The sequence below is a fragment of the Gobio gobio genome (genome assembly GCF_949357685.1).
Source record: "Gobio gobio genome assembly, chromosome: 9".
Classification (NCBI taxonomy): Eukaryota; Metazoa; Chordata; class Actinopteri; order Cypriniformes; family Gobionidae; genus Gobio; species Gobio gobio.
Window position 1 is genome coordinate 43,284,915 of NC_137115.1, and position 12,563 is coordinate 43,297,477.

The 12,563-nt window shown below is 37.6% G+C and overlaps 1 protein-coding gene across 1 annotated transcript in view; it reads right to left on the reverse strand.

Annotated features, from left to right (window-relative positions):
• The window catches only part of megf11 (multiple EGF-like-domains 11), a gene marked incomplete at its 5' end in the record, with an annotated part of 127,869 nt that overhangs the window by 18,047 nt on the left and 97,259 nt on the right, over positions 1–12,563 (reverse strand). The window contains 3 exons of the mRNA XM_079826160.1: positions 98–226; positions 5,730–5,864; positions 9,748–9,894. Of these exons, the coding sequence (XP_079682286.1) occupies positions 98–226; positions 5,730–5,864; positions 9,748–9,894 (411 nt within the window). The remainder of the gene's footprint in view (positions 1–97; positions 227–5,729; positions 5,865–9,747; positions 9,895–12,563) is intronic.

Consider the following 12,563-nt stretch of genomic DNA (forward strand, 5'->3'; position numbering starts at 1 on the left):
GTGGATGGGGCATGATAGGACTAAACACACAGAGTGAGAGAAATAAAGAAAGCGAAACTGAAGACAAAAACTGAGAGAAAGACAAATTGATTCGTACTCTGTGAACAGTCGTCTCCAGTCCAACCTGGGAAGCACTGGCAAGAGCCGTCAATGGGGTTGCAGGTGCCATTGTTAGTGCACAGACAGATCTCACCACAGGCTTTCCCGAATTTGCCACTGGGACACACTGATGGGACACAAATCGCATAACAAAGACACAAAGCACAACACTTAAACCTGTGAGTCATTTTGTCAGTGGTAAATCACAGAATATCTGTAGCATGCTAAAAATGTTTTTTTTTTGTCCACAGTAATGTGTTTTCGAGTCAAATATTTGCATTCAAATTACAGATCCTTCCAAAATAGCTTTTGCTTTCTCAGTGATGTGAAGGTGAAATGTGTCAGGAGCGGTACTAAGCAAAATTATTGAAATGATGAAAAATAATAATGATTATTTCACAAACTCAACCACACAGCACCATCCCTGTCTACTGCTGTTTTGAAAAGACAAAATGCTCGCATGCTCACCAAGGCTGAAATTATTAGATTAAAAATACATTAAAAACAGTAATATTGTGAAATATTATTACAATTTAAAATGACAGTTTTCCTTTAAATATATTTTAAAATAAAATGAAATCATAAGATGACAAAGATGATTTTTGTTGTCACGTGTACTGATATGGAGCTTTAGAAACTTTTTTTTTTTTTAATTTTTAAATTTTGAAAACTGTTGTGGCAAGTAACTATGGAATTTTGTTCTTAAATGTGGTTACTGTCACTTTTGATCAAATTGAATGCATCCTTGCAGAAAAGTATTAATTCATTTAAAAACAAAATCTTACTGACCACAAACTTCTGAACAGTTGATCTAGTGATGTTAAATACAATTTTTGACTCGAATAAAAGTAATTTAGAAGAATTTGGGTTAATTGTTTAGTGCACTAAAATACTATAGTTTGCTGAATTTTAAACTTTACTGTAACATCTTGCAATTCACCATTCGAAACTTTTCACAGATCACAGATGTCATGCTGTGTGCTTTTATGTTCTATAATAGAGCTGCATGAGAAGTAACTGATGATAAACCAGAGTGACACGTGCAAGAGTGATTCTAAGTCATGTGTCTGTGTGCACTTCAAAGCTGAATCACCCTTCAAACATGTGCTTCTGTCACACAGTCTAATTATCCGCCTTTGCCAGCTTCGCACGGCTCCATCAAGAATAGGGTCGACTGAAGTAATACAAAATTAAAAATAGAGCTTGTGTACATTTTTAATAAAACGAATATTTCACCACACTCTGACACTTGCCTCAATTAGAAATTTCAGTTTAGTTTAAAGCCCATCATGTTTTGCACACCTCTCCCTTCTTGCTTCGTTGAGTTCACAGCAAGGTACGTACAATGGGATACTATTTCCTCCCTTGTCGAAGAGGGAAATACGGTCACACAACGGAATCAGATGTTCCAATCAGATGAATTGTCCATTGAGGTGAAGCTGAAGCTAAATCTTTGAGTCACTGGGTTTTAATAATTATATTTCCACACTCTTCTCATTTTGTGGAAGCTCTTTCAACTAACTCAAAGCTTCCTCTTATTAGCTAGTGGCCCCCTCATGTCACGGGCTCCGTTTCATTCCGACTGTGACTAGCCGAAGTTCATTAGCTCGCTTTGAGACGGGTGAACGTGGGCTCAAGACATACGAGGACGCCGACATAGAGCAAACTACAAAAAAGTAGGTATGTGGGCTAGCCACGATCCCCCGGAGGCACGCCTTTCTTCCAGTAATTATGATCTGGACAAATTAAAACAAGCCTTTTCTCGAACCTTCTCCTTCTTCTGCTTTAACATATTAAATATTTATTCACGAGACAGTTCTGAAAGCAATGAAAGTGAATTCTATATATTCATGCAGCCTTTCCTTAATTCATGAAAAGACTGGTTAATTATTATGAGATGGTCTATCTATATTTCATCTGGATGTCTCAGTTGGGTGCTGTGGTGTGGGAAGTGTGTGTTAGGGTTTATTAGTTTGAGTTGGAAATCTGCCTCATTGACCTGAAACTTAACTCACAATCCCATAACTATGTCTATATAACAGTCAACCGGCAGTCAATATTTACAGCGCTCCTTTAGTGTACGAGGGCAGTGAAAGGCTTCATTTGACTAACTTTGGAAAAAGTGAAAACCAGAGGAGTGATCCCTTGGAAAAGTAAATCAAGTGCTTGGGGGTTTGGCTGATCAACCCCTGCTGGTAGAAAGTTGTAACTATGACATTTTCATAGCGTCCCGGACAGCCATTCAAATGTTGCCATGCTTTCTGACGAAATAAATTTGTTTTGCAAGCAACATATACAGTTTATGGCAGATGTGTCATTATATTATAGTAGATGTTTTGCCATTAGCCAAAGATGGTAGATTTCAAACTTCTCAGGTTTATGCCTAAGCAGCACAACTGTCATTGTGATGAATAAGAATGCTAACGGATAGCTCTCTCCAGGTATTATAGACCCCCTAGACATAAATCTCAGAGCATGAAGTATATTAGTGGAAATTAACAAATTATTGTCTCTACACCGTCTCTGGTTTTCCACAGGAGCTAAACAAAACTGGTGATATTGACCTGACTCTTCAGTGTTTGTGTCTCGCTCAGAAGAATGAGCTCAGCAATATTCAGATTTCCTCTGAAGGTTATTTGTCAGAGTGTCAGTGATAATGCCAATTATTTTCAGTACGGCGGAGGAACCGAGTCAGCGTGGCGTTCTGCGGATGGGCATGTTGCCAATAGTAGCACACACACACACACACACACACACACACACACACACACACACACACACACACACACACACACACACACACACACACACACACACACACACACACACACACACACACAGAATGGCATGGAGTGCCATGCGGGTCGAGCACAGCTCATTTTAGGCGACAGGTAGGTTGAGAGGGGTAAATCCTCATGTATGTGCAACATTCATGTCTATAATCCCAGAAAGAAGTATCTTTATACACCAATCAAAATACATGAAAACAATACATTTTTGGCAGTGTCTACGTAAAGTAAAAATACAACTTCCTTAAACATACACAATTGTGCCACATTATTTTATCTACATAAAAATTGATTCTGGTTCACTCTGGTTCATCAGCAGGGGAAGTAGCAACTGGAAGGGAAGACCTTTGGTGTGATATCATTACAGTTTGTGTGAATTGCCTCAAGAAGAATTACCTGCTTACATTTGGTTTTCAATCATGCATTTTCAAAATGTGAAAAAAATCTCACTAATGATAATAAAGGATTTTATTTTAAGCAATGCATTTTTATATATGTTTTTAAATATGCCATTAAAGATTTTATTTTAATGATAAATATTGGAATAAAAAAATTATCATACCAATTTTCTTAAAAATTAAAACATTACTACGGAGCCCTGCACATGACATTGTGTTCAATGAATTCATTCTCTTTTTTTAGTAAATCGTGGCCACGTTGTACTAATTCGTTCCCTTGTTTTGATCGATTAAATGAACTAAAACAAGGGAATGAATTATTATTTTGTGTGCACAATTTAGGAAAACAAGGGAACAATTTATTATATTATATTTACTTAAAGGCAGCGGCTATTTACACCAAGTGAAAATAGCCATATTCTATTCATATTCTATTTACATATGTAAAAATAGCAGTAGGCCTATTTTCTTTGCAATAAGTGTAAATAGTAGTTAGATGCTATTTATAGGCTGCTTATAAATAGTGACAGATACTGTTTGCACCTCAGTTTTGTTGTACATTAAACGGTATGCAATAATAAATGAGTGTAAATGATTATATTTATTAAAATTATAACATGGATGACACCTTATTGGGACACTAAAATCCTCCCTATACCTACACCTAACCCAAACCGACAAATACTTTATTATTAAACACACGTTAGACACTTTATTGTTATTTTTATTTATATTTTATCATTTTTATTCAAAGCAACTTCAAAGCAACCACAGGCTCTGCACCAATAGACCTAAACTCGCTTGTTCAGACTTACACACCCTCCAGAAACTTGCGTTCTACAAGTGAACGACGCCTCGTGGTGCCATCCCAAAGAGGCATGAAATCCCTCTCACGGACCTTTTCTTGGACCATTCCCACCTGGTGGAACTCAATTCCCACCTGGTGGAACTCAATTCGAGCAGCCGAGTCTGTAGCCATTTTCAAAAAACATCTAAAGACACATCTTTTCCAGCAGCACCTGACCAATCAAGAATAGCACTTTTCATTCTATTCATTTTCTGTATGTTTATTTATAAAATAAAAATAAAGTGTCCTATGTGTTCTGTGCTAGATTAACTGAGACTTGTTACAGCACTTGACTGTTTAAGTTGCTTCTATTGCTCTCATTTGTAAGTCGCTTTGGATAAAAGCGTCTGCTAAATGACTAAATGTAAATGTAAATGTATTGAAAATAAATGGCTTTCCGATCTGACATGTGATGGAAGAACGGAGTAGAGCAATTTCGAACTTGCCTTGATTTGCGTCAAAACTTTGTGCCACGCGCCTTACCCCTACTGTATTGTTACTGTTGACAATTTAGCGTCTTTTGTAAATTGTCTGGACAACCAGATGTCAGTGGGTGGAGTTAATGTTAATAGCCTCTGCCAACAAGTGTAAATAGACACTCTGTTACTTAAAACGAGGGAACAAATTAGTAATACATGCTGTGTATTACTAAAATGTGGGAATGACTTGTTAATTTGTGGACAAAATATATATATTTTTTCCATATGTCATGTGCGGGGCTCCGTGCATTACAACTTTTTAATATAAATATTTAAATAAAATATAATATAATATAATATAATATAATATAATATAATATAATATAATATAATATAATTAATATAATATAATATAATATAATATAATATAATATAATATAATATAATATAATATAATATAATTAATATAATATAATATAATATAATATAATCATATATTTTAATACAATATAAAAAATATAAACACAATACATTTATGGATTATACATTACACTATGCATTTATCCACAACAGCTACAATTCATGAGCACACTATTACTGCAAAACAAATTGCTGTAATTTGACTTTTTACCGATGCTTTCAAGATGACAAGTTATTAACGCAATCTAAACAAAACCGTGTTAATCCATGTCAGCCAACAAGATATGTTACCTTGGTGACAAGTTTAAAACAGCAGAATTTGCAACAACACTGTTCAATGCACAAAAAAGTTTTCAAGGCATAATAATTATTGTAAGTGACAGTTCCGTCAACTGGCCCGAAACACTCCCACATTGGCCCCTGAGAGTAATGCAAAAAAATCCACCAGAACTGCAAATCGTGTGGAACCAACAAGAATGTGTCAACAGTTTTGCAGAAACTGTGTATTTCTGGCACTTTATCATGAGAAATGGATGCCTTGGCGTATTGATTCAGTTATAGTGTTATAGTGTGTCCAATTGAACAATACTGTAATTATAGTAAAGATAGTCAAACAGTGGTGTGACTATACTTCTCTTGTACCTCTCTCCAAGCAGAACTAGCCTCCAAGGATCTGAGGGGGTCCATGGGTGAGGAAGAGAGAAAAAATAGAGAGAGAAAGCAGAGAAACAGAGGGAGAGGAATGAGAGCTACTTGCCTTGGTTGCAAAGTGAGCCGAAGAAGCCGGCCAGGCACTCACAGTGACCCGTGACGTGGTGGCACGGCCCAGTGCTGTGCACACACTGTGGGCATGACTGGCTGCAGCGGTGCCCATAGAAACCAGGAGGGCAAACTGTCACGGGCAAAGGACAGGAATCAAAGGAGAGGAACAAAACAGAAAGGATGACATGTGGAAGGAAAGATTTAGTGGGAAAGCAAAGAAAGACAAAATAGAGATTAGACACAAATGGAAAATATGAATACAAATTCGCATTATCACATAGAAGGACATACAAGCAAAAACAGTTAGAAAAATAGTGTACAATGCATTGCACAAAGCACATTCAGTAACACTTTAATATGTGGAACACATATTCACTATTTACTATGATTTTTGCCTCAATCAACTCCTAATTTACTGCTTATTAATAGTTTAAGTTTAGCTATTGGATTAAGGAATGTAGAATAAGGTCATGCAGAATAACTAAGGCATTAATATGTGCTTTATACACAGCCAATATCATAGTAATATGCACGCTGATAAGCAACTAGTTCATATCGAGAATTTAACCCTAAAATAAAGTGTTACTGCACATTCATATAACCATTAGAATTGTCAACATTTTTCTCGTCACCTAGTAAAAACAATATTATATACTGTACCGTGCCGTAAAAGTTTGTCAGTAGCCGAGTCAGTATGATTATTATAATTTTTTTAAATAAACTTTATTCCGCAGCAAGGATATCCATTCAATTGATCAAAAGTGATAGCATTTATAATGTAACAAAAGATTTCTATTAAAAGAAAAACACTTTTCTTTTGAACTTTCTATTCATAATCTTGAAAAAATATATATCATGGTTTTCATACAAATATTAAGCAGCACGGCTGTTTTCAACATTGATAATAATAATAATAATAATAATAAATGTTTCTTGAACAGCAAATCAGCATATTAGAATTATCTCTGAAAGATCATGTGACAATGAAGAGACTGGAGTAATTCAGCTTTGCCATCACAGCAATACATTTGAAATATATTAAAATAGAAAATAGTTATTTTAAATTGTAATAATATTTCACAGTATCACTGTTTGTACTGTTTTTTTGATTGAATACATGCAGGCTGTGTGAGCATAAGAAACTTCTTAATAAAACATTAAAAAAACGTACCGACCCCAAACTTTTGAAAGGTAGTGTATATAAATATAATTGAGCACTTCATTTAACCATCTATGGCCAACTGAGATTTGAAACATTACTCCAGGTACTATTCTTTAACCCTAAATCCCCTGTGCAACTAATATAGGCAAAACTAATGAGGGGGTTTTGTCGGCCTCATGGTCAGGCTCATTGTTTCACAGAGCATGAGGGCTCAGTCTGTCTCTGTCACTCAGCTCTGTCCGAGATAGGAGCTCCTGTGGGTCATTTTTCTTCATTAGAGTCTTAATTCGCTTTAATTGCTGTAGCTTTGTGTAATGCAGGAGAGTAGTGTGTGCTGACCTTTCCACCATGGGTGGTGGGCCTTTGTAATTAAGATAATTGTACAACAACGAACAGTGTGGTGAAGATTAATCACATTCTCTTCTTTCCCTTCACTTTGTAATCTTCAAACACACACACACACACTTGCAACTCCTTAGGTGAATCTCATGAAACATGGCCAGATCATTCTTCACCCCAAAATCTAAATCAAGAGAAATAAATGATAAATTATATTTTGCTTAAAGCATTAGTTTACCCAAAAATGAAAATTCTGTCATCATTTACTCACACTCATGTCGTTCCAAACCGTAAGACTTTCGTTCATCTTCGAATTACTGTCCCACCATTGATAGTCCACGCAACTACAGTACCACTTTGTTGCTTCAAAAAGTTAATAAAGAGATTGTAAAACTAATCCATATGAATTGAGCGGTTTAGTCCAAATGTTCTGAAGAGATTTGATCACTTTATATGATGTGTATATTATAGTGCCTAACTAAGACCTGTTGGTCGAAAGGTTGCAGCAATAAATTGGAGCAGTTATATCAGTGTGCGGACATCACCTTCGTTTTTTGCTTCACTTTATATGATGAACAGATTTAATTTAGGCTTTTATTCACATTTAAATATTAATCAACACACATCAGATATGGTAAATGGAAGCTCAAGCATGTTCGCCTGATGTGCGAGAACCAATGAGGTTCATTCTTGTGTCCCGCGGGCACATTTGAGCTTCCGCAAAAACTACTGAGGTTCATTCTTGTGCGTCAAGCAAGTAGGTTGAGCTTCTGTTTATGTTCGCTGATCAATGTTTATATGTGAATAAAAGCCTAAATTCAATCTGTTCATCATTTTGTTTTATGATCTCTTTATGAACCTTTAGAAGCGACAAAGTTTCAGTTGTGTAGCTGTCTATGGAGGGATAGAAAGCTCTCAAATTTCATTTAAAATATCTTAATTTGTGTTTCAAAGATGAACAAAAGTCTTACAGGTTTGAAACGACATGAGGATAAGTAATTGATGACAATTGTTTTCATTTTTGGGTAAACAACCCTTTATAGAAAAATCCATTAAGATTTTTTGCATTGTGACCCCTCTCCTTAACTATTAACTATTTAGCCAGGGGCAGACAAACTCTTGAAATAATATATCATTTAGTTGTATTAGTCCATCTAAAAGTATGTATACATCATGTTAGTAGACGTTGTACTTCCATTTGAAAAAGCTATTTATTCCAGTGTTATTTTTCTGTAATACAGTAAAATTACTATTAAAATAAAAATTTGAATTTAAAGAGAATCAGGTTCTGTTTACACTAGTGCGTTTTCAAAACATACATTTTGTTACGGTTATGCCTGACGTCCACACGACTCAAACAGAGAAAGGCTGCAGACCTCGTTTTACTTTGAAAACTCAGTTTACACTGAAACACTTTTTTTTGCATTTCAATGTAAAGGGACCAAAATGGAGACTTTTGAATATGAATGTGTGGCTGCCCACATTTGCTCCCTGATTCGACCTTCTGGATCATTGTGCATCCTTCCCTGATTCGTCAAGCCCCTATCATATGACCATTACGCTACCGGAATACGACAACAACAGACCAGCCTTGACGGTGAGACTAATTCGTAAACAATAATGGAGACGGAACTGCAAGCTTTGCTGACTTTGTTGTCCTTTTTAGGGACTGCATTTTATAATATGCAATGCAAGCTATCAGAGCAATAGGCACCAATTGGCAACTGTTTACACTATGTGCATGCCCAATGTGCATGAATAGTCATGTGACATGCGTTTTCGGTTGTGCAGAGTGGACCGAGATCTTTTCTGAAAAGCAGTGGAAACAGCGGTATGGACGAGGATCGTTTTCATTTTAAAATGCAGTGTATGAAAATGAAAAAAATGGTCCTGTTTACATAATAACCCCCCCCCCCCCACCCCAAAGTAAAACACCCAGATGCATTCTGGTAATGAAACTTTTTCTTGTATTTGTATTTCATAAAAACAAACAGTTAGATAGATAGATCGTAACGTGGACATGTTTTGTGAAATTCACCTGCCTCCTGCCATCTACAGACTAACCATTGTAGTATTTTGTGTTTTTGATCCTTGAAAATGACCAGCAATCAGTCGGCTTATCTGTCGAGGGCACAGTGTGTGTAAAGAGAGACAGCAAGAGCGAGACAGTGTCTAAAGAAAAACACCCCTGAGAAGCCGAGTAAACACTTCTCCTCATGGAGAGGCTGATGAGAGCCCCACATGGACACTGCATCTCTACAGCGATCCAGGGCTGAAGTGATTAAGATGTGTGTGATTAAAGATTTGTTCATGACTCTTCACTAAGTGCTTCCCTCTTCAACCGTCCCCACTCCACTCCCAGAGGGTCACCGTCTGGATGTAACAGTTGTGACCCCCTCTCATTCCCACCAGTTGTTTATCATCTTGTTTGAAGTGTGTTCAAATCAAACACTTATGAGACGAGCTTTGAGAAGGTGACAGGAAGGAGAAAGGAAGTCGAGAAGAAGCTTACTTCTCTTGCAGGAAGTGCCCCGGTAGCCAGGAGCGCACACGCATGCCCCGTCTTCAGGAGAGCAGGATCCTCCGTTCTGGCACGAGCAGGTCATGGAGCAGTTAGGCCCCCAGAAGCCTTGAGGGCAGATGCTGTCACAGTGGATGCCTGTTAAAAGAATGAGAGGAAGTATCACTGCTTGTTCTCCATGTGCTTCCATATTTTCTATCACAGCAGAAAACAGAAATGGGAATAGATGCAGACAAGTGAAATAAACAAAAGCAAAATAAATCAGATGCTTCTTTGAAAAAGAGGGGGCATGCCTGAACCTTAAGGGTACTGCTTTTATAGTAAGCTAGTATTACATTTTCTACTGGGACAGCAACAGAGCACCAAGCAGTCTTATCTGAGAGCAAAGTCCTGGTTTCAAAAGCTTGGGGTGTGTGTAGGTTCAGGCATCTCTTGGCCGCAGCACTGGGCCGCTCTGTGCTGCGCTCTGTATGTATTTTTGATCAGGCTGGGCCTCCCTGCCAGTGTGGAGTGTTCATTAACAGGGCCAAGTCCCTCGAGTGGTTGAGCCTCCTCTCCCATTCTCTTTTAGCTGGTTTGTGTATAGAGTTCCACTAGGGACATGCTCAAGTACACACGCACAAAATATATAAAGAAGAGACCTACTATATTGTCTCAAAGTGTTGTAATGTAACAACATTATCTGGTCATATTGACGTTACAACACAAACAGGAAAACAACAAGGCACATGGACACACACTCTCACAAGCTTACCACAGAACTACCATAGTAGAAAAAAAGCTAAATACATACTATAAAACAGATAATAATAATAAACAATAAAAATGTATAAAATATAAATATACTGTTTATGACATATTATATAACAGAGCACACTGACCTTCAATAAATAGATTCATATTACAAATATATGACAGAATAAAGAAATATGTTTGTAATATATGAATCTATTGAACACCATTGTGTGTGTGTGTATATATATACACATACAGTGGTGGCCAAATTATTAGAACACCTGACAGATCTGAAAATATTGATCTTTTTTGGCCTCCAAAACATGTGCAAAATGGTTCAGGAATGGTTTGAGGAGCACGAGTTTGAGGTGTTGACTGGCCTCCAAAATTGCTCAGATCTCAATCCAATCGAGCATCTGTGGGATGTGCTGAACAAACCAGTCCAATCCATGGAGGCCCCACCTCGCAACTTACAGGACTTAAAGGATCTGCTGCTAACATCTTGATGCCGTATACCACAGCACACCTTCAGGGGTCTAGTGGAGTCTGTGCCTAGACGGGACAGGGCTGTTTTGGCAGCAAAAGGGGGACCAACACAATAATGATATTTTATGCCTGATCAGTGTATTGATCATTGGTGTTCATAAAGTTTGATAAAGACTGATTACAGTCTCCACAGTTTTAATCATGTTACAATTCATGTCACAATTCATTTCAGTTCATAAGGTCTCATTAATTTCTACCACTTTCTGAGTTAGCAACAGTAACCACATGCAGAGATTAGTGAAGTGTCAACTGGCAGAACTATTGTTTATTTTGTGACTATTAATATCCTAACTATAGATAGATATATTTATTGAACACTGGTGTCGCCGCCGGCATTATAAAAGCAATCAGCACTCATGGTAATGAACTACAATGATTTGTCCACGCCACACGGTTATGCCTACATTAAGTACACCATTTACCTTTAATAAAATCAGTGTAATGCTCAGCCTCGAGTGGCTTACTGCTTTAATAATACAACTTAAATAAATTAGCATCTATATATTTCACACTCACTAAGCAAGATGGCATAGATAGGAGAAATGATGTGCACACACATACATGCATATTCTCACACACATCCTTTCAAGCAGCAGCTCAGGAACCTCATTTGCAATTTCCTTTGACAGAGACTTTTCTGAGCGAGTGGCACTGCCCATTAAAATGGAATTAGTCCCAGGTCTTTGAATTAGACCAGGTCTAAACTTCAGGGACAGGCATCATAAGTTCTCCACCTCTGTGGCAGAACAGAGAGGTGGCCTGATGGGGGGGCAACAGGGATGTGCAATAAAGACAAGCCCAGCCACCGCACATCAAAGAAGGGGCGACCCTGTTTGAGCTTCTGCTGGGCTGGGCGGAAAAAAGTCCTGCACTTCCTTTATTGTCAGCAATGAATGAGAATAGAAGAGTGCCCTGAAAGCCTAATAGTGACAAAAAGAGGGGCTTTTGAGCAGAGCGAGAGAGAAGAAAGAGGAGAAGTGACTGTCTGCATATGAGACTTTTCTAGAAGAGAAATGCCAGGGGGACCAGCAGCCAATTAATGAGCGAAGAGCAAGTACCATCATACACCATCCCTTTCCACCACACTTTACATGTTAAGTGGACACACGCGCACACATGCCTGCTCACGTAATGCAAGGGTTTCTGCAGGACACTCTGTGTTATACCCATGATCATTCAGTCTAGAGCCCCTGGAGCTCCTAATATTGCACGTCCACGTTTTTTTGCTTCCTCAGTCTATCTCTCTCCTGGTTATTTTGTCTCTTTCCCTTCCTCCTTCCATTAGACGCACGCACAGTTTTATTGAAAGTGACCATTTAATTCTCGTCTCACACATCCCTCTCTTTCTCTCTTTTGATAAAACACACTCTCAGGTTGTCTGTCCTTGGGCGCATCTTTATATTTTACTCTTCTGTAGTAACTCTTTTCCTTTGTATCACAAAAATCTACTGCTCTTCAAGACTTTCTTTTTATTTCATCGCCCAACTGCTTCAGAATTAAAAAGGTCATATACTTTTTTCTTTGTG